The sequence below is a fragment of the Labeo rohita genome, chromosome 23 (assembly GCF_022985175.1).
Source record: "Labeo rohita strain BAU-BD-2019 chromosome 23, IGBB_LRoh.1.0, whole genome shotgun sequence".
Lineage (NCBI taxonomy): Eukaryota > Metazoa > Chordata > Actinopteri > Cypriniformes > Cyprinidae > Labeo > Labeo rohita.
This window is the reverse complement of record NC_066891.1, coordinates 7,309,567-7,333,416: the sequence shown is the minus strand read 5'-3', so window position 1 is coordinate 7,333,416 and position 23,850 is coordinate 7,309,567. Positions and strand designations below refer to the sequence as shown.

The following is a 23,850-nucleotide window of genomic DNA, read 5'->3' as shown; positions in this document are numbered from 1 at the left end:
AAAGAGTTTATGCCCATAAATCTTCACTCTAAAGCCAGCATTCTCAGACGTTATCACTCCCAACCAACTCATAAGCGTGCGTGTGAGTCAGCGTGAGTGCATGCATGAGTATGAAGCGTATGTAAGGCTGTGGAAGTGAGTATGCGCATGCCAGCTTTGGTGTGCACGCGTATGTGTGCGAGCGGTTGTCCAGGTTGCTGTCTGGCGGCCGCGGAGCCGTTGGGAGATTAGTCGGTGGGCAGAGGCTCCGCTGTAGTAAAAGCTAAACCGATCGTCGCCATGCGTTCGCGTAGAACCGCACGTACACAGCGGAGCCAGCCAAAAGCCTTCTCATAACACACACACAAAGACAGGGGTGACCTATGTGTGACAATTCATTGCTCAATTTTGCTCATGCTGTCGATGTTGGCAACATATATCAGGGCTAGGCTTGGGATTTATGGTTCTGAGCAAACCATACTAACCCACCATTTTCCATATCATTTGATTGCAATTTTCTCTTGTCACTGCACTTAAGTTATGTTGTTTTCATGCTTTCATTTTAACCAGAAACAGCGGCAGACGTCGCACTGTTTAAAGTCGCCAGATCCAGTAAAACTAATGCTAAATTTAACACAGAATTTCCAGGATAACCCAGAAAGACCCACTTAAACGAGATGGGAATGGGCTAATTAGTGGCTTTACAACAGGCTAACTGGAAAGAGAATTGAAGGAGTCAGCAAATCTTCAGTTTCCCAGAGTTCATCTGTGTAAGGGATCTTCCACCGAAAGTAATAATCTCACCATCTCTTGCAATCACCAAGGCTGCATTCAAGTGATAAAAATAAATGCATTAATATTGTAAAATATTCTTATAATTTAAAATACATTTTGCTTTATATTGTAATTAGGGTTGCGAACGGGTGGAACAATTCCGGTAAATTTCCAAAATTTACTGGAAATTTTGCACTTTTTTTGCAACCCTAATTGTAATACATTTTGCAATGTAATTTATCCCAGTGAAGCAAAGATGAATTTCCGGCAGCCATACATACATACACATTCAGTCTAGGGATGCACGATATCAAATTTTCCCGATATTTTAGCCAATAGCTGATGCCGATATTGATATATTTCCTTCTTTATGGAAACAACACAGAGTCTCTTGTGCAGAAATTATATTTCATTTTGATTAGTTTTTAACAATAACTTATTTGTTAGAATTAAATAAACAATAATAAAGTTCTTTTATAATGACAGTACATTGAAGCTTTGAAAATAACTATAAATAAATTTTCTTTTTCTTTTTTTTTCCCCCCAAAAAGATGCAGTGGTAACCTTAACATTTTATTTTAAGATTTAACATGAGATGGTCTAAAGCAAAAGAGTTGTAAAAATTCTGAAAATCTTTTAAATCTCATAACTTGTTTAAAAAAATATAACATATTACAAATTAATTAATAAATCAGGGGGAGGCTGCCGCTGCACGTGCTATTACTGTTTATCATTCACCGAACGTCATTCTGTATGTGCATTCTCAGATTAAATGCAGCGATCCAAAACGGTGAATCTAATCATCAAGGCAAATCTTTGCTTCAAGAATGAGCCACACTGCTGACGCAATCTAATCACTAGCACACCCTGAGCACATGTGACTTAACCTATTCCTCTTATCGGCAAGACATATCAGCATAATTTTTCCACGTCGGGCCGATGCTGAGATTTACATTTAAAGCCATTATCGGCCGATTCCGATATAGGTCCGATAATATTGTGTATTCCTAATTTAGTCATTAAAATGCAACTCAAGGAACTTGGCAATTTTTTAAAATACATTAAAAGTAGGTCTCTACATTTAATCAAATCACACTAAAGACTTGTGTCTGTAAATATTAAAGTGCAAAACAAAAAACTATCAAGGCAACCCGTCAAAATAAAAGTTGGGTTTCTGTACAGTACAATGCACGTCTCAATGATAATTACAAAATTATTATTAAAAAATATTTTAACGAAAAATCAATTTTTCTTCCATGTTTTAAGATTAACAGTAAACCTCTATAGATCAATTTGGAAATACGTCACAGTTGTCCCTTGCAGCTGCGCAAGCACTGTGGTGGCATAAAAACATTGGTAACAAGTGGAGAGAAATGGAAAATGTATTGTTGTGCCTTTGGATGTCAGAATCAGAATGCAAATCATTTTTACAGAATACTGTTGTCAAAGACGGACAGACTAATGGATGAAACCTGCTATGATTACCCTACTTTTAAAGCATTAATTAGATTCAAACAATAGGTTTACATAATATGCAGTTCATAATAATAATAATAATAATAATAATAATAATAATACATTACATTTATATAGTTACAGCATGAAATACTATTTAACCCTATAACATTTTGTTTACCTATTTTATCTCACAATTCTGACTTTTAATAACTTTTTTATCTCTCATATTTCGGACTTTGTAACTCGATTTAACTCAACAACAGCGAGTCTGTCAATTCTGAGGAAGAAAAAAAAACAGCCAGATGTATGGGATATAAATTCATGATTCTGAGCCAAGGGGAAAGAGAGAATGGCGAGTTGATTTTTCTTATCAGAATTGAGAGATATAATCTCGGAACTGCGAGAATAAAGTCAGAATTTTGAAATATAAACTCAAGTTTACTTTATTCTGTGGCTTTTATAGACCACCACTTTGCTTGCCAAAATAAATTAATTTAATTTGATTATAAATTAAATTAATGTTTTATGCCTTCATTTCATTAAGAGGAATATAAATAAATATATAAAAAAGTCACATAAAATTTTTTAAACTTTTTAATAAACTGTATAAGTATTTCAGTTAGACAGTTTTTTGATTACTACAATTTAATTTAATCATGAAGAGTCCAGAAAAAATTCAAAAATTTAAATATGGAATCCTGAAATATTTAAACAGAAAAACAAAATAGAAGTTGGAAGAAAATAAAAAAAAATAAAACTGATTTCACAGGCCCCTATACGTTGTTGAATTATGCAAATTCTGGCCGTTACCTCAATTCAAAATCTAACTCTCAAATAAATGATCTGCTCTCTGGTGCTGTAATTACCAATTCTGCATATTGCTGGGCTTTCGTGGTAGTCCTTGGTTCATGTTAATATTACTAAATGAGGAACATTCTTGTATTCATTTCAATTTTATAAAACCACAATTTGTTAAACGATTACTTAGAATTCTAAAAACCATTTAGGTTATTTCCATTTCTGACTTCCAAATGAAACTTCCTCAGTATCGACATCCACACATACATGATGAACAAGGAAAGGCCAGGATGAGCTGTTTTAGGTGTTGCATAAAAACACATCCATCTCACGCTATCTATTCCAACAGTGAGTGAACTGCACTATTGAGCACATCAAAATATTTCCCTGTTATTGCATGCATGAAAACGAATGTCAAAGTATGTAGACAATAAAAAATAAATAAAACCGTGGGCGTGTTTGCGATTGCTACGATGACAGTTAGCAGTGTGCCAGAATGTGATACTTTCTTATCTAAACAGGAGTGGCCCTCTGATGGCAAAGAATGTAAACCTGAACAGAAGTGGAACTGCCTTACAGGGCAAATTAGTGCAATCGTAATCAGATCTGCCAGAACTTCTTCAAGAGCGAGGCACTTAAAGGGATGCTTCATCCGTAAATGCAAACTCTGTCATCATTTACTCACCCTTGTGTTATTCCAAACCTGTATGACAATTTTTTTCTTAAGGAGATGTCTTAAGAATGTTTATACTGCTCGCTTCCAGTTTTGCATGTTCAGGCTTTCCATGTCACAATTAATTACAAGACACACAAGGACCAACAGGGTTTGGTGTCACTGACGTCAATCCCACAATGACACGCAAACTTTAAATAAGCAAATGTGCTAATGTCTCCTTTTGTACTCTGAAGCGATTAAACGATGACACGAGTTTTATTGTTGGGCGAGTTATTCCTTTACCTGCCTTGGATCGCTTGAGGGTCATCCCTATTAAATTCATCACGCTGTCCTATGGTGACGTCACATGTAAGTTGGAGAAAACAGATTATTTAAGACACCAGTGTTGATATCAATAGTAATACTGTAATACACTTGATTTTCCAATGTCTCACTGAAAGACAGATGTTTCGAAATCATTTTGACCACAGAATGGAAATGTGTTCCTACCAACTATCGCTGAAAGACAAGAGCTACTCCATAAATGGAGGGAATGACTGATGGTGTTCTGAAAGCCGCAGACATTATGTTGGATCTGCCGGAGACAGGCCACAAAATGGACTCTTGTGACAGACTGCGAAAGAACACTCCAAGTCCTGGTTTACATTAGATCGTGCTTAAAGAGTAGAAGATAAGCATCTTCAAAAGCTGACTGACGAGCCTTAGCTATTCAACCTATTAAAGAATCATTTTATTATTGGCACGCCGCTGCCAGCGAGCGCTTTGCACAAAATCCATCTTGTCGCGAGATTGCTAATTCTGAACTTAATGGTGACTAATGTGGAAACTAAACCACAGGACATTGGCACTTGGTTCCATCTACCCAACTTTTCGGGTTCTTGTCAAAACATGCTCTTATCAGCAGAGTCTTTAAGCCTTGGGACACCCTCTCGCCAAGCCAACGGGACTCGACCAGATTTTAGAAAGGCAAAAAGATTCCTTGGCACCCCGTAAGTCCTCTTATTGAGTTTTTACAAGCTGGTCCAGCGCCAGTTCTGGCCTGCGCTGCCCGGTTCGTGCCATCAGCCCAGTGAAGCATAACAAAAGTGCGGCATTTTATGCTGAATGCTTTCATGACCTCAGTACAGCATTAATAGGCCAAGGAAAGTCCAGGGCATCAGATGGGAAGATGAGCACGACGAGCGCACATTCTTCTCCCAGAAGAACATCTGCACGTTTTACACCGGAGTCTCACTCTATTGGGAGGTCTCTGCTCCATAACCAAGCCAAACACAAGACCGCTTGTTCCTTTCAACTTTATCTAAACACTACTCTGAGGAATTATGGGTGAAAAAACATTGCCTCCAGCAAGCAATTCCCTCTACTCAGTCACAACCGCACACGTACTGGGGTTCAGCAGACTCCTCTATCACCTTGTTCCTCCAGGTGTTTTTTTTTCTAGGAATGAAGATGATTTCAACTTGGTAAATGGCTGACAGGAAGTAAAGTAATGTGTGGTTTTTGGATTTACATCATTGCTGTCATAATTTATTGGGGAAAACCTGTGAGATATAATGGTTGAAAATATTTCAAGTGGGGATTACATCAAAGTAACACTAAAAGGCTTGAATGCTGGGAACACAGACCTTATTTATTGCAATACTGTTAGAATTTCACTACCTTCCAAAAGTTTGGGCTCAGTAAGCTTTTCTTTTTTTAAAGAAATTAATCATTTCATTGGACAAATACGCATTACATTGATCAAAAGTGATAATTATAATGATACATTAAAGCTCAAGCAGCGTTGAAAGGGCCCTCAACCTGGTGGCTTTAAGAAAACAGAAAATGGTAAGCAATACGCATTTAAAGTGGTAAATATAGAAGGAATGTCAAAGACATTTACATATGCCAAACTTCCTGCTGGCAGCTGGTGGCTCTATGACTATAACTGGATATTGGCATGTAGCACTTTTATCAAACATATGAAGTTTGGTGGAGATTGAACATGCATGTTCGAGTTCCAGTTCATGATGTATCCTGTTGCCAACAGGTGGCGCTATGATTATAACTGAATATTGGCCTTTAGATGTATTCAGGCCAGGACTCTTACTAAACCTGTGAAGTCTGGTGCAGATCGGACATTTGCATGTTTAAGTTAGTGCAAAACAAATCATTCGACAAAACAATCAGGTAGTGCTATGACTATAACTGAATATGATCATGGGCATGTGTTCAGGACAGGACACTTATTGAATGTGTGAAGTGTGGAGCAGATTGGACATTGTATGGGTGAGTTACACCACCACCTATTCCCATGGCGAAACATCAAACTTTGTCAGGCCTCCACGGACACGCCGTTCAACGAAAACTCAAGATCTTTGCAATTTAACATTGTAAAGGTCTTTAGATTAGACTCACCAAATATAATGTTGATGTCATTAAGTCTCAATGAGGAGTTTGTTAGAGCGTAAAACATGCCACTTCCTGTTGCTAGCAGGTGGCGCTATGACTATAACTGAATATGATCATGGGCATGTGTTCAGGACAGGACTCTTATCAAACGTGAAGTTTGGTGCAGATCTGACATTGTAAGCCTGAATTATAAAAACTTCCTTTTTCATGGTGAAATATCAAAGTTTTTCAGGCTGCCATGGACACGCCCTTCAACGAAAACTCTAGGTATTCGCAATTTGATGTCACAAAGGGCTTTAGATAACACTGACCAAATTTGGTGTTGATCTGTTTAAATTTCTAGGAGGAGTGTGTTTAAATACAACACCTGAAAATGGTAAAAACGGCATAAAACTTGCCAAGAAAATTCAAAATACCAGACTTCCTGTTGGGATTCGGATTTCGTACCGGGGGACTTTTTGGTACGTGTTGGTGTGCTACATGAGTCTACCGAATTTCGTACATATACGTAAAACACAGCTCGAGGATCACTTTGTTGAAATTTTATAGGTGGTGCTATCAAGCCATTTTGCCACACCCACTTCTGAAACCCATATCAGATGTAAATTTTCACCACTTTTGGCATGTGAGCAAAGTTTCATGAGTTTTCAAGCATGTTTAGGCCCTCAAAAATTGCAATTAATTTTGGAGAACAAGAATCTGAGCAATTCCATTAGGATCCTCACACCACTGGTGCTCCAGCTCTAAAAAGGCTTCTATCTCAAATAAAAGCTGTTCTTCATATTCGAAAGAATTCTTAAAAATAATTTCCACAAAAGTATTAAACAGTTTTCAACTGTTTTCAACATTGATAATAATGAGAAATGTTTCTTGAGCATCAAATCTGCTTATCAGAACGATTTCTGAAGGATCATGTGACACTAGACTGGAGTCATTATGATGCTGAATATCCAAAACATTATTTTACTGTTTTTACTTCATTGATCAAATAAATGTGACCACAAAACCAGTCTTAAGTAGCATGGGTATACTTGTAGCAATACCCAACAATACAAGGTATGGGTCAAAATAATTGATTTTTTTTTTTATGCCAAAAATCATTAGAATATTAAGTAAAGATCATGTTCCATGAAGATATTTTCTACATTTCCTACCGTAAATATATAAAAACTTAATTTTTGATTAGTAATATGCTAATAGAACCCTCAGATTCCAGATTTTAAAATAGTTGCATGTCCACCAAATATTGTCCTATCCAATAAAACCTTACATCAATGGATGTTTATTTATTTAGCTTTTAGATGATGTATAAATCTCAATTTCAAAAATGTGACCTTTATGACTGGTTTTGTAGTCCAGGGTCACATTTTGTCTTGGCGAACACAAGAGACTTCTTTCCAAATCATTAAAAATCTTACTGTCCCCAAACTTTTGATTGATTGGTGTATGTGGGTGGTAATCGCAACTCCACAACAACGGCTATGATCCTCTCTTACCAGGAAAACATGGTCATGACGCTCTGGTTGATGGCACTTCCATGTAAATATGTGGTTGAGTACAATGCCATGTAATTGGGGCCAAGAACTAAGCTATTTTGGGACATTTTATTAGGAATGTGAATACCATGACATACCATGGTAGAACTCGCTCATGTTCCTCTTTTAGTGCTAATCTCTGAGCCAGTTTTATCATACGTTCAACTGCTTAGAAATGAGCCGCAAAACATCATCACTCATGTCTGCCAAGGTTCGGGGTTTGTTACAATCCCTAAGCCTAAATATGGCAACAGGAATATTGTTTCTTGCCTTTGCAAGCACCACTAATTCCTAACAATATATGAGTTCCCATGAACCCAGTGTAAAATACAGTTTACTTTACAGTCTATCACCATGCCGGCACTCAACTCATCAGATTTTCCATAGACCTGCAGAGTCAAAAATGATTATGAAACTCATTGGTTTGGTTTTTGATGGCCATCCCCCACTCACCGTCCCGCTGACTCTGACATCATACAGGCGTGCCCATTCATCCTCATGGCTGTCCACCATCATGACGCTGTCCTCCTCCTCCGAACCCCATTCCGCCTGCAGGTCCAACCGTACCTCCTCGCCGAGGGAGTGCATGCCAATGGCAGGGAAAAGCCCATCTGGAGCCACCGGCACCACCACTGACCCCACCTTCCATTCACACGCACACATAAAGAGAGCTCTGTTAAAGCATTCCATAAAGTTAACCACTATTTTACAGCGCATTATAACTGAGAATAAAGACTTCCCTTTGAAATGATGTCTGTATCACTCCTGACCCTACTATCTGGCCCGCAGGAAAACCAGTCATCAGAAAACAACCCTCAATTTGAAGACTAGACTATTGTGTCTTCAAAGACTTTATCTCTACAGATTCTAGTAAGCACTGTAATGGAGTAATAAACAAAACCATTACACACAATGGACTATAGAACTAGTTTGATGCAGATGTTATGTGATTAGCTAAAGAGCATTTAAATCTATAGTGTCTAACAGGGTTGTCAAAGTTTACACTTGCAATTAATTAAATGTGTTTAACACGTTTTTACTTGGCAATTTGGCAAAAAACAGAATTAAAGGGATGTTTCAAACCTTTAAACTTTCTTTTTACCTAAATCATCTATAAATGTCAGTTCATTGATATTTAATACAGTCAACACAACTACCATTCAAACGTTTGAAGTCAGTGTTTTTTATGCTCACCTAGGCTGCATTTATGTAATCAAAAATACAGTAGAAACAGTAATACTGTGAAATACTATTAGCATTTAAAATAGCTGCTTTCTATCTGAATATCATTTAAAATGTAATTTATTCCTGCCATACATAGCTGAATTTGCAGCTTTACTCTAGTCTTCAGTGTCACATGATCCTTCAGAAATCATGCTAATGTGTTGATTTGGCAGAGCTAGGTAGTAAGTGATTACATGTAATCCAGATTACATAATCAAATTCCAAAAATTAAGTACTTGTAATTATGTTAAATTACATTTTAAAATACTTGTAATTAGACATTTACATGATTACGTATTATTCACACAAGAGCAATAAATTATTCATTAATCCCTAATTCTTATTTTTAATCTTTTAAATATTCCACAGCATTTAACCACTAGATTTACAAAAATCACTTCAGATTTAAGAAGTCTTTCAACATCAACTACTGTACTGATGAATGCATACATTTTTGTTTGAAATATTACTCAGTGGGTTATTTAACCATGTACTACTATGTCTTTGGAAGGCTTTTGCCTTTAAAACACATTAAAATGCACATTAATTATTATTATTTACATGCAATGCAAGGATTCCCAAACTTTTTTTGCAATCTGAACCTCTTTCACCAGATATATTTCCTTGAAGTACCCCTAGAGATTTTTAAATAATAAATATATTAATTAAGTATCACATTTGCATGTTCACCGTTCTCTGTCACTAGTTAATTGTTATATGACATGCAGGTTAACAAATAAAATATTTCATTTTTTTACTAAGTGTTTTATTTTTATATTATTTATTTATATCAATATGGTACGAGATTATTTTAATCAATGTGATAAACGAGTCAAAAGTAATCTAAAAGTAGTCAGATTATATTACCTAAAATGTGTAATGTAATGGATTACGTTAATTTAAGGGATTACTCCACTTCCAAAATAAAAATTTCCTGATGATTTACTCACCCCCATGTCATCCAAGATGTTCATGTCTTTCTTTCTTCAGTCACAAAGAAATCAAATTTTTTCAGGAAAACATTCTAGGATTTTTCTCCATATAGTGGACTTCAATGGTGCTTAACGGATTGAAGGTTACAAAAAGCAGTTTAAAAAGGGCTCTACACAATCCCAACCGAGGAATAAGGGTCTTATCTAGCTAAACGATCGGTTATTTTCTAAAAAAATTTTATAATTTATATACTTTCTAACTTCAAATGCTCATCTTGTCTAGCTCTGCAGTGTAACTCCAGTTCAATACAGTTAGGGTAGGTCGAAAAATCTCATTTTCTCCTCCAAATTCAAAATCATCCTACATTGCTAGTGTTTACAAAGCGAACGTGCAAAGAAGGCCATACGCCCTTTACAAAAAAAAAAACATAAAACAGCAATGTCAGACAATTTTAAAGTTAGAGGATTTTTTTTTTTTTTTTAAGAAAATGGCAGATCTTTCGCTAGACCCTTATTCCATTGCATTTTTAACCTTCAATCCGTTAAGCACCACTGAAGTCCAATATATAGAGAAAAATCCTGGAATGTTCTCCTCAAAAAACATAATTTCTTTGTGACTGTAGAAAGAAAAATATGAACATCTTGGATGACATGGGGGTGAGTAAATTATCAGAAAATGTTTATTCTGGAAGTGGAGTAATCCTTTAACAATGTAATTTGTCATGTAATTGGAACCAGTAAATAATCAACCCAGCTCTGTTTATTATTATTATGCTGAAAACAGTTGTGCTGCCTAAATTTTTTTTGTGTGGAAACTGTGATACTTTTATGAAGATTCACTCTTAAAGATTTATTTTTGGCCTTTTTGCCTTTATTATGACAGGCAGTGTTGGGGAAAGTTACTTTTAAAAGTAATGCATTACAATATTGAGTTACTCCCCAAAAAAAGTAACTACTTACATTACTTAGTTACTTCTTATGGAAAGTAATGTGTTACTTTACTTTTGCGTTACTTTTTAAATCTGGGCAGGGCTCGCTTGATTGTTTTTAATATAAAAAGTTCTGTTTTTGGCAAATGTAAAAGCCTTTTCACACCAAAAGCCTCAGGCTTTGAGAAAAGTAAATTCACGTCTGTACAGTAGACCGCAGAAGAAAAAAACGTCAACTCTTCAGCAATAAAAAAAGGAAAACAAACGTTAGATTATCTTGAGTAATTTTTGCTTATTAGTATGGTTAAACTGTATCATCAAAGGTCGGCAGCAAAGTCATCGGTTAATAAAATGGGATTAAATGCACAAAGGATATTTGTATTATTTAACATATTTAATTATTGCAGGTTTGCGGCATATTCTGAGTTGAATTTCACTGTTTTTATTCATTTTGAGGAATACTGAATCAGTTTTTTGTTAGTGAAATGAATTAATGCATGTTCACATTTATTCTAGAACTAACATCTTACTTCTGTTTTCTCTCAACAAGTGGATAGGAGAGCTTTTAATCAATAAATGGGGGAAAAGTAACTGGCGTTACTTATCTGAAAAAGTAACTCGGATATTTTCTTGTCAATGAAAAAGTAATGCGTTACTTTACTACTTACTTGGAAAAAGTAATAATATTACATAACTCGCGTTGCTTGTAATGCGTTACCCCCAACACTGATGACAGGACAGATCATAGCTGACAGGAAGCGAAGTGGGAGGAAGAGAAGGGGGCCGGATCGGGAAAGGTCCACGAGCCGGGATTCAAACTCTGGACGCTGTAACGCAACGGTGCTGTATGTCGGCGTCGACGTAAAGATTCTTTGATGAATACCATTTATTAGCATTATTCTTTCCGACAACTTTCTGTAAAACGCCATACTTCTTCAGTACTTTTTTTTGCGTTCATATTTCTGTAAATTGGTGTGACTTCGGCACCAAGGCACTGAGACTCACCTCCTTGCCATTCTTTGTGAAAAACACAGTGACGAGTCCGGCATCAAAAGTCTCTGCATAGATACCGCAACCGATTCGGTCACCGCGGTTACATTTAGGACCAAACTGCTGACCGACAGGGTTGCCGTTGTACAGCCTGGGAACAGGAGAGATAGAGTCACCAGTGACTTAAAACTGGAAAGGTTCACGGAAAGAAGAAGTGAGGCTGAATCAAAAAATTCCACTAGGCAACCAACAAAACAAAGTTGACAAAAAACACATTTTGTTTAAAAGAATATTTGAATCAATTATCTATTAAAATACCTTAAATATTTAAAAACACAAGAAAAAGTCAACAAATTGAAAGTAAAACAATAAGAATTCTTACTTTCCATCATCTGCATGATAAGCAATTGAATGTGGAAGCCAGCCAGGCTGATGGTCAAGTTTGTAATACTGGGGAACCAGCCCGACAGCAATTGTCCCTCTCACTCCAGTATCCATAATGGTCACCTTGAAGTAGCATAAAAACCATTAAAAACACATGGGCATCAGTATACGTGGAGCACAGCTAAACAATTCAGTTTTTTTTTTTTTTTTTTTTTTTTTTTTAATGACAGTTTGTTTTGAAATGACTAAAGGGCAAAAGATGCTTTCAGGGACTTCTAAGCAAATGCCATCGGTAATGTGCGTCACGAGCGGCACCGATTCCAAAATAACAGGCGATGTAGAAATCAACAGTTAACAAGAAGCATTCGACTGAGTCACAGGATGGAAATGTCAGGTAACCTGCTATTAAGAATTTTAACGTCTTGGCTACTACTTATCTCTCCCTTTGTATGCAAAGCATCTCGGGAACAACTTCCACACCCTCTCCATGGCAACCTCCTCAAAGCTAGTAAATTTCCAACATACAGCTATGAAATTTGGAAAGGACTGCCAAAGCTCATTTGTTACATTTTCTCATGCTCATAAATCAAGTTCTCAGACAGACGGAGCGATTAGTTTAATTGAAAATTTGTTGATTTTGAAGGACTATCATGCAATAAAGACGAATTAATCCCACAGAACGTGACTCATCGATTGTAGCTGTACCCTTGGAGGGGGCAAGCACAGACAAATTTACCCAGTTATTGCTCCACAAACTAAACTTGACTCCGCGGGCACAGCCAAAACCACACACGAGCGTACAAAAGGGAGTCCACCGGTTCCCACAGATTTAAGTCCAAGTTTCCTCATCTCCCTTGTTGTCTCTTTCGAGGATTTGCTTTCCAAGCTTTGAGAAGCAACTGTAAATCCTGATAACCTACATACGAACACTTGCTGCTGGTTAAAGACCTTCCTGCAGCGAATTCAGTGCACAATGATTAATTTAAGGGCAGTCAATTATTTTACCGCAGCTTCGACGAAGAACCTTGCCATGAACCTTGCGGCTACAAAATTCCGCGCCGGAGCTCCAGGGAAAATAATCAATTACACTAATAGAGATATTTCCACTTGACTAAGGACAAAACTGATTTGCACATGCACACGTGAGCACCCTGAGAAAACAGAGCAGGGGTTAATCACTGTATGGCACTTCAATGTTGAAACAGGCGGTGAAGGTGCAGCAACACGGTCCAATTTTGATGGAGCACTGACTTCCCTGCCCACAGGGGCTGAAATGAAACCCCTGTGAAAACCTAATGAGGAAACATGAGGACGACGCTGACGCATATCCCGACTGGCAGATGACCTTTCTGGAGAAGGAGGAAAAAAAGTTCCCAGACTTTGCCAATCTGAAGGATTCTGCGTCACAATCAGGTGATGTAGAGCGTATAAAGCAAGAGCGAGTTCTTTATTGATTACTCATAGCTCGCTGCTGAAGATGTCACATTCATTCCCACTGGCTGCAGATATTCCCAGGGTGCACAATCACGCACACAGTGATGCTATTGGTCAATATGATTGCGATACAGTCTGGTCTTTGAGAAATGTTTTACAAGCCACAAATGATTATTAAAATAGAATAAATGTTACCATCTCAGTAATTCCTCCAAAAATGGACAGAACCAAAACACTGACTCGACTTAAGAGATGACAAGGATTGGCATGCGAAAATGCTTTTTTTCTAAAGCAACCAGATGTGGATTGCTTATAGTTACTGTCGAAAATTAGCTTTTAAATTGTCTAAGACAGGGGTCACCAAACTTGTTTCTGGAGGGCCGGTGTCCTGCAGAGTTTACCTCCAACTTTCCTCAACACATCTGCCTGGAAGTTTCAAGTATACATAGTAAGACATTGATTAGCTGGTTCTAAAAACTCCATGCAACACAACCCCATATGATGCTGTCTACAGATGTGCCCTCGACAGATCTTTGAGCAATGCCAAGTGTACAGTCCTCAAAACTCAGTTCATACACAATAAAACACCTTTTATACAGACCCAAAGATTTATTAGCCAGCCATACATGCACTGTCACTGAGTGAAGCCTGGCAGCTCGAGCTGGTCCAACTCAGCTTTTCTTACACTCCAAAAAATCCTGGGTAACTTTTTAACCCAAATGCTAGGTTCAACCTGTTGGGTCATTTTACTGGGTTATTTTTAATTTTTTTACCCAGATGCTGGGATAATTTTCTTTAACCCAAATGCTGGGTTCAACTTGTAGAGTCATTTTATTGGGTTATTTTTAATATTTTTTACCCAGGTGCTGGATAGTTCTTTTGTAACTAAGTTGCTGGGTCATTTTTTTCTACCCAACCGCTTGGTTGAGCCTGTCTCTGACGAAAAAACCCAGCTGCTGAGTCACAGTCAGTCAGAGCGCAGGCTTTTTGAGTCCTCTACAGGAGGGATAGGTTCTCAGTGCCACCGATTTGCACTTCTTCAGCGAAATAAAGGTTTGTATACATTTTATTTCATTTATAAAGCCTTTACTGTGCTGTAAATTTTATCATTTTACGTAACACAACATAAGGACAAGATGTCATTCAGCTGCATTAGCAGCAGTTGTTTCGCCGGATGGAAACACCTTTGCCTTGCATTAAATAAATGGATTTTATTCATTATTATACTTAACTTTATAAGTTTAATCTTAAAATATGTTCTCTAATGTCAGTACTGTTTGTTTATGGGCAAGTTTTGGAGTCAGGCATCTTTCAGCTACAAGAGAAACACGAGGCTGCAGTCTGAAGTTTGCAGTTAACACGGAGAAAAGCAGCCCTTTACCGGCTCAGATTTCGGTGACACACCAGCATAGAAATTAGTATTTCAGTTAGCTTTTTATTATAATTTTTTTTTTTTTTTTTTTTAGTAAAAAGCAATTACAGAGAATGGCTGACTACACTAAATGTTACACTTTTTTTGTCTAAAATGCTTGTTAAACAAGATTAAATGTATGTAATATTGTAAACTATGCTGTATTCACCCAAATAAACTCAATTTGTATTGTATTCTGTCTATGTGTTCTTGTTTAAAAATAAATGTTCATCTTTTGATTACTGCTGTTGCCTCTAGTAATTCCGTGCATGTTCTTATAAGTTTCAGTCCATTTTAAACCAGCAATATAATAATTTTTAAACAATAGTTGACATAATTAACCCAGCATGTTTTTACCAAACATTTAACCAAACCAGCTGGGTCAAAATAACCCAGAATGTGTTCTGTTCAATATTTACCCAGTGCTGGGTTGCCAAATAAACCAAGTTGAGTTGTTTTTAACCAGGCATTTTTTAGAATGTACTAAAGAAATAATTTTAAGATTAAATATATACATTTAAGATTAAATATACACATATACATAAGTATGTATAATTATATATAACTATAACTATTATCCTGAGAAATATTACATATCCATTCAATTATCCACTTACATTATCCTAACAAACATTTATATATAGCCTAATTATAGATTATATAGATTATTAAGACTGGACAAAGAGTGATTTTCGTGTATGCGTGCTTTCAGTTGTTCCTATTTATTTTTTCTTAAATTTAGAATAAATTTTAGTATGAAAGTTTTAGTGAATCATGATTTGTTTGTGAAAACATTTATCTGCAGGTTTCACACACAAATTTGTGAATGAGACCCAATAAGTAAAATAACAATTCATGTTATGAACAAGTCACTGCCACAATACTGCACACTAAATATAATGCAATATCCTAAATGTGACCCAGGACCACAAAACCTGTCATAAGGGTCTTTTTTTTTTTAATTGAGATTTATACATTATCTGAAAGCTGAATAAATAAGCTTTCCATTGATGGATAGGACTATATTTGGTAGATATACAACTATTTGAAAATCTGGAATCTGAAGATACAAAAAAAAATAAATAAATATTGAGAAAATCACCTTTAAAGTTGTCCAAATTAAGTTATTAGAAATGCATATTGCTAACCAAAGTAGAAAATTTACAAAACATCTTCATGGAACATGATCTTTACTTAATATCTTAATGATTTTTGGCATAAAAGAAAAATCTATCATTTTGACCCTTATAATGTATTTTTGGTATTTGGTAAGTATTGCTACTTAAGACTGGTTTTGTGGTCCAGAGTCACAAATGGTCTCTAAAACAGAAATTTAATAATCATCTCTGTGGAAGAATACACAACACAATAACTTCTTAAAAGTAGCTAATACTTCTTTATGTTGATTAAAGTATATTTGGTAGAAGGTTCAATTAATAAATGATTACATTTAAATTTATCAGTTAGAATTACATGCATTTTAAATAGACTAAAATACTGACTAAATTTGAAGCATTTTCAAAGGACAAAATAAGACAAAACATACGTTTAAAAAAAACCCAACAACAACAACACTGGCTGTACGTAGGACTCTTTTGAGTAACACACAGGGTGTTACTTTCCCGCTCCAATTCCCCAGAGAGGAAGTTCATCACACCAGCTCAATCTGCCAGCAGCAGAAAACCCATCAGAGCTGTCTCCTGCCTCAGATACACATCCAGGCAGCGTCTGCTGTGCTCCATAAATTAAAAAACGCTTGCCCTCTCCCAAAGACTAATTTATAGCCCAATCCCTCAGAGTTTTCCGGTACTAAATCACCTGGGAGCTTCTTTTCCAAACTATATTTTATGACAAAGTTGCAAGAGAGGTCACGGAGCTATCTGATCATATCAATTGAATGGGCAGTGTCTTTTGTAATGAGGATGGACACAGGAAGCATTACACATTTTAAAAACAGATTAGCCAGTGAGCTATCTAAGCAACTATTAAACTGCTGTGAAATGAATGTTTGTCAAAGATAAAACGATAAGATAATAAGTCAAACATTTGGAAAATTAAAAACCATGCAGATAAAAAAAAAAAAACTGACTAAGGCATACAATATAGAAAATCTACAAAATCAGACTGGGTTAAAATAGTTGAAATAACTTGATATCTTAGTGCATGCAGTTACATAAACCTATTAGTATTTAGGTGACTGGATTTCTTAACAAAGGCAACAGAAGGGGGTGTTGAAATGACTCTAATGTTTTTAGCAACCTGACAACATAGGTGTGCTGCTTACCTCGAAGTAACAGTTTCCCTTTGATAAGGGGCGTGGAGCCACGTAGCAGCCAACTTCATCAGAGTTCCCTTGGTAACTAGAGCAGGGAAGTAATAAAAAGCTTAATCTCTAATAACCAGAGCACTGTTGCTATAGGTACATTATTGAAATGTCCAGTGATGTGTGGACTAGCTGTTGAAATCAGGTTCAGTTGTGTTTCTACATGTTTCATACGGGTGAGAGCTACTGTTTGAGCCCTACTTTTGAAGACTAGACAGCAGTCAGCTTTCCAAAACTTCAAGCCAGAACTATTGCAGAAAGATCAAGTTGTCACTGAGCTGTCAATGCTACTGATCTTCGATAATACTACTTGAACTAAAGCCACCATAAAATGTAGAGCAAAATGCTATGTAAAGGAATACATATAGATAGATATCTCTTATGCTCAAAGTTACATTTATTTAATCAAAAATACAGGGGGGAAAAAGTAATATTATGAAATATTATTGCAATTTAAAATAACAGAGTTACATTTTAATATACTTTCAAATATAATTTATTTCTGTGATGCAAAGCTGAATTTTCATCAGCCAGTGTTTAGTGTCTCACGATTTTTCAGAAATTACTTTAATATGCTGATTTATTATCAATGTTGAAACATTTGTGCTGCTATATATATTTTTTGGAACCCGTGGTATGTTTTTTCAGGATTCTTTGATGAAAAAGAACAGCATTTATTTAAAACAGAAATCTTTTGGTCTTTACTATCACTTTATCAATTTAATAATTCCTTGCTGAATAAAAGTATACATTTGTTTCAAACAAAGAAAGAAAAAATGCACAGACCCCAAATTTTGAACGGCAGTGTATATTGTTACAAAAGATTGCCATTTTAAATAAATGCTGTTCTTTTCAACCTTTTATTAATCAAAAGGTCCTGAAAAAAAATTAAGAAGTACAACTGTTTTCAACATTGTTAATAAATCAGCATGTTATTAGAATGATTTCTGAAGGATCATTTGACATTGAAGACTGGAGTAATGATGCTGAAAATTCAGCTTTGCATCACAGGAATCAATTTTATGTTAAAGTACATTAAAACAGAAAACCATTGCAATAAATTGCAATAACATGACTGTTTTTTCTGTATCTTTAAATCAAATAAATGCAGCCTTGATGAGCAGAGAAGACTTCTTAAAAAAATCCTTTGAAAGGCAGTGTATATAGACAGGTAGATAGACTGGATACAGGTATAGATTTATATATATAGATATAAATATACACACACTACCCTTCAAAAGCTTAGGGTCTGTATTTTTTTTCTATGGAAAGAAATAATTTTATTTAGCACCTTTAATGCATTACATTTCAGATTAGACAGACATTTATAACGTTAAAAAATATTTTAGAAATTTCTATCCATTTTCAACATTGATAATAATAATAAATGTTTCATGAGCAGCAAATCAGCATATTAGAATGATTTCTGAAGAATCATGTAACACTGAAGACTGGAGTAATGAAGTTGAAAATTCAGCTTTGCATCACCGGAAAAAAATTGATTTTAAAATATATCAATCAAAAAACAGTTAATTGACTTTGGAATAATATTTCAGAACATTGCTGTTTTACTGTATTTTGATCACATTAATTGCAGCCATGGTGAGTGTAAGAATTTTCCAAAACATTTTAAAAATATTTACAATATTCTTGAGCAAACTATTCCTTTGAAGTCAGCGAACACATTTTTTGCACTCTTTGAATTCTCAAAGTGGACAAACAAACTGATACAAATTAATTCTGAAAATGCTGCATTTAAAAAAAGACGAATTACAACATCACATGTGCGGGGCCTATTTAATTTTCCGACGGAAAACGGAGTTTGCTTTTCATCCTTATTCTGATCAAATAAAAACAAGTAGCCACTGACTTCCTCTGAAATTATAATTGTTTCAATCAGTGAGGTCAAGTGAGTCAAGGCTGATTACGTCTTTAGTGGCTCAAATACACGCACTCGCAATGCTTTGCGCTCGCAAGCCCAGCTTGCTGATATTGATGGGGGTGGATGGTTGTGCAATTCAAAATATACAAATAAATAAGGATAAATGAAAAGCAGTGCAGAATTTTTCCATACAAACTACAAGGTCAACGCAGGCCAGGAGCTGATTACCAAAGAGAGTGGAAAAAGAACACAGCGAGGGTCACTCGCTGGGCAAACCTACCTTAGCGTGTCTCCATTCTTCAACATTCGTTTGTATCGCTCTTGATAACGAACAGCACGGACTTCCCTGATTTCTCTGATCCTGCGCCGCCAGTTCAGGAATCTGTAGTGTAAATTGATATCATCCATCTCATAGATCTGCAGAGTGGAAAACACATGCCGTAAGGTTTAAAGGTTTCAGATTGAGCATCTGTGATTCGAAACTCATTCAAGACACTAGAAATGGAAGTAATAATAGAACTGCAATAATGAACTGTGGACAGTCTATATGGCTATCAATGAATACGTTTTCAGTTTTTTAACTACTAGTGCAGGGTTTCCCTAACAAGAGCTCATGAAGAGATGATGAAAAATAGCTGATAATTAATTAACAAACAGAGTGGCACAATTAATTTAAATGAAACATATAACATTATAATTATTCATGTAAATTCAATAACTGTACACTAATAACTAATAAGTTAACAGTACACTAACAATAACAGTGCTTATTAATATGATCAAGTTTACATTATTACATGAACATTATGAACTAAAAAGAGGTTTGAGATTATTTAAAGTACAGCTTACTCTTAAATTTTATCACTGAAATCATCAAAATGTATGACGAAATAATTGCAATATGATTTCTTGCCAAGTGCAGCCCCATATATAAATTATTTAGAAATTAAAAAAAGCTTAAATACATCAGAAATAAATAAAACACAAAGACTGTTTACTTGCAAGTCATGTGACAATTTACTGCTATCAGAAAATCATATACATGTGAAATTACTGAAATATTATTTAAAATCTCAGTGGACACTTCGAGTAAATATTTAACATCTTCTTGGCCAACAAAGAAGAGGAAAAAAAAAAGTTTGGGAACCCCTGCTTAGTGGTTTGGAAATTGGATGCATATTTATCTACCCGCCTACACCTAAAATGAACATCATTCAGCACTAAATAATCATCTTGAGTCAGCTTTATAAAGTTCCCCAGTATCAGTCATTTTAGTTTATCACAGGGCCTTACTGTCATATTTGGGCTATACATTTGAGTCTAAAGGCCTCAACAGATGTAAAGTGTCAGCTGTCATTCATACATTCAGAATATGACAGAGGATAACTATTATCATAAATATCATGTCAATCACACAGAGGCACTTACTACAATATTTACCAACAGATACAGATATTATCTGCTTTTCATAATAAGTTCAGACGAAAGCATCTAACTATGTAAACACTGACATCAATGCTATATATAGTGTCAACAATAAACTATATCTTATATTACAACAGCGTATTATTTAAATCATATTTGTATGTTTAAAGAAAACTTTGTATCGCATTTGCCACAAAAAGGAAATAATTTTTAAGTAACAGATGCACTAACTCGCACTAGCAGGTTAGTTTCAATCACTGCTAATCACCTTGCATAGCTAACAAATTATTAGCTTTGAGGCCTACTCGACATAAAATACAAACATTACAAAACGGCCAAATGTCTACAGTCACAAGTGTAACGTTAACGTATCCAAATATTATGTCGTCACATACATACCTTATGTACATCAGTGAGTAAGACGTAATAACATTCTAAGGCCACTTGTGTTTACTTCTAGCTTTCGACTCCATTAGCTAGGCTACCTGACAAACTTCGCAGAAGTGAGAGCTGCTCTTCCTGGATGGCGTCAGTGGAGGAATGAATGCGGCGAACCAATGAAAAGCGTCATGCAGTTGATTGACAGGCGTTTGACCAATGAGAAACTTCGCAGCGAGTCGCATTGGTTTTTAAGTTGAGATCTAAAACAGCGCAGGGGAAATAAGTTTTTGATCAATTTTACATATTACATTTAATTTTACAAGCTCAAAAAAGCATGAAGTATATATGTATATAATTCTGAAAATGAAAACATTGATGAATACAGTGAGAAATGTATATACGTGTGACTTTGGACCACAAATAACAGTCACAAGGGTCATTTCTTTTAAATTGAGATTTATACATAATCTAAAAACTAATAAATAAGCTTTCCATTGATGTAAGGTTTGTTAAAATAGGACAATATTTGGCCGAGATACAATTATTTGAATATCAGGAATCTGAGGGTGCTAAAAAATCAAAATATCGAGAAAATCGCCTTTAAAGTTGTCCAAATGAAGTTCTTAGCAATGCATATTATTAATCGAAAATTAAGTTTTAATATATTTACGGTATGAAATTTACAAAATACATACAATACATGAACTTAACTTAATATCATAAAGATGTTTGTCATAAGAGAAAAATCGATCATTTTGGCCCTTACAATGTATTTTTGGCTATTGCTACAAATATACCCATGCCACTTAAGACTGGTTTTGTGGTCCAGGGTCACATTTGATAATTAAAAACACACTGTACATTATCTCACAACTAATTAATAAAATAAATAAATGTGAAAAAAAAAATATATATATATATTAAACACTTATTTGAGTTGAATTATTTCCAAAGAGACCACGAAGAGACTGTCAATGGTTATTATTCTGAAATATCTGACTGGAGAATACCAGGAATGACCAATCAGAATCAAGTGTTCCAAAAAGTCGTGTAATGAAGTGACACAAATACCAACATTATTAACACAAGTGTTGACATAACTATTTCCATTTTTTATTCACTGTGAGGACACATGTTCAGTTTATTAAAACAGTCTGGCGCTCTATTACCTCACATAGACGAAAAGTGGGTTACAGAACATTTGGCAGAATCTAAAGGGCCCTTATAATGCAGGAGTTAAATGTACTGTATTGTAAGCGTATTGAACCTGAAAGACAGGATGATGCATGCATCTTACTTTTGGTGTAAGTTACACTAAGAAACTGCTGACAAATGAAAGCAGCAAGGTTTAAAAAGATACACAAGGGCTGGAACCGTCGAACTCTGACTTGTAGACAAAGATGAGGAGGAAAACCGTGTAATCTGGTGAATCTGGAAGCAGAGAGACCCCATCGGTTTGGCACGCTCCTTGGAACATTCTCCAGCCAGAACATGTGGAAACAGAGAACGGGGTCGTGCTGTGGCACGGATGGGAATGTCAGACGGCAGGTGATTTTTGCGTTCGCTGCCAAGACTAATCAACTCTAATAAGAGAACATCAGCCAGCCGACATCTCCCCAAACAAGGAACGCTCCAACCTTTTGTGGTTTCCAGAAGTTAAACATCTATAGTAGGCCTGGCCTATCAAATCGGGATTGTTCAATGGTATTCGTAACCGATAAACAACTATTCTGCAGCATAAACCGAGACTCAGAAGGCAAACATGTTTGTGTTAAAGAGAACTGTGACCACACATGTCAATATCCTAAGATAATCATCTAAATCCTGTTTGCCTTCTGCACTCATACCAGCCCGTCTTTAACATCTTAACTTCCATCCCGCTTCACGACAACAACAAATAAACACCACTTTGTCCTTATGGGACCCTTTCAGCTGGGTGTGACCTAAAAGCAGGCTTTTGCATGTAGGAGACCCCATCAGACACACCTGCTTGGTGCATCCTGATGGTATAAATCTTAGCAGAAAGTTTCATCGTCTTCTACAAATTCTCGATTAATGGTATCCAGGCCAAAGGACAACTAGTACTTTATGAAGTCCTTCAAAGAGATCAGATTTGTCTGGTTGACTAGGCTGATGGATTGCATTATTAGCTGCTGGCATATATCGTCTTGTGTACATTCCAGCGAAAACACTGACCCAATTATCCACACTGTGCCTTCTCCAAAATACACTATTAAGTGGCAGAATCTCCCATGGTTGAATCGCTCCATCATAAACCAACTTTCTCAATGCAGGTGTTTGTTCAATCGCCTGGTTAAGTCTGACGTCACGTGTCACAGGGTCCAACGTCCTCCTATCAGATCCCAAAAGCAAACGACAAACAGTGATAATATACACTCACAATGTGCTGTAATACTAACAAAAAAAATCACAATCCTTAAATCACCAGGAAGCGACTCGTCTTTTATGAATCATTAAAATATTGGTGTCCGGGACACCGTGAGCCCTCAGACTGTAATTTATACCTTTCGTTTTTAAAAGCTTTGTTTAAATGTGTGAATAAAAAATACTTACAGTATAAATGGCTGTTGAGATTGAGTGTTCTCAACCGAAACAAGTAGAGGCTTGGACCCAGAAACGGCATTTCTTACATCACAACTTAAAGGGATAGCTCACCATTAAATGAAAATTCTGTCATTAATTACTCACCCTCATGTCGTTCCAAACCTGTAAGACCTTTGCTCATCTTCAGCACACAGTGAAGATATTTCTAATGAAATCCAAGAGTTTTCTGACCATGCATAAACAGCAACGCAATTGAAATGTTCAAATGGCTCAGAAACGTAGTAAGGACATCGTTAAAATAGTCCATGTGACATCAGTGGTTCAACCGTAATGTTATGAAGCTACAAGAACACTTTTTG

At 35.9% G+C, this 23,850-nt stretch overlaps 1 protein-coding gene across 1 annotated transcript in view; it reads right to left on the bottom strand.

Moving 5' to 3' along the window:
- Positions 1 to 21,105, bottom strand: part of spryd3 (SPRY domain containing 3) — a 64,470-nt gene extending 43,365 nt beyond the window's left edge. Inside the window, exons 1-6 of the mRNA XM_051096216.1 lie at positions 20,945 to 21,105; positions 19,401 to 19,537; positions 17,200 to 17,275; positions 12,069 to 12,193; positions 11,702 to 11,837; positions 8,065 to 8,253 (exon numbers count right to left, since the gene is read on the bottom strand). Coding sequence (XP_050952173.1) covers positions 8,065 to 8,253; positions 11,702 to 11,837; positions 12,069 to 12,193; positions 17,200 to 17,275; positions 19,401 to 19,528 — 654 coding nt within the window. The 5' untranslated portion in view covers positions 19,529 to 19,537; positions 20,945 to 21,105. The remainder of the gene's footprint in view (positions 1 to 8,064; positions 8,254 to 11,701; positions 11,838 to 12,068; positions 12,194 to 17,199; positions 17,276 to 19,400; positions 19,538 to 20,944) is intronic.
- Between the last annotated feature and the right edge of the window lie 2,745 nt (positions 21,106 to 23,850).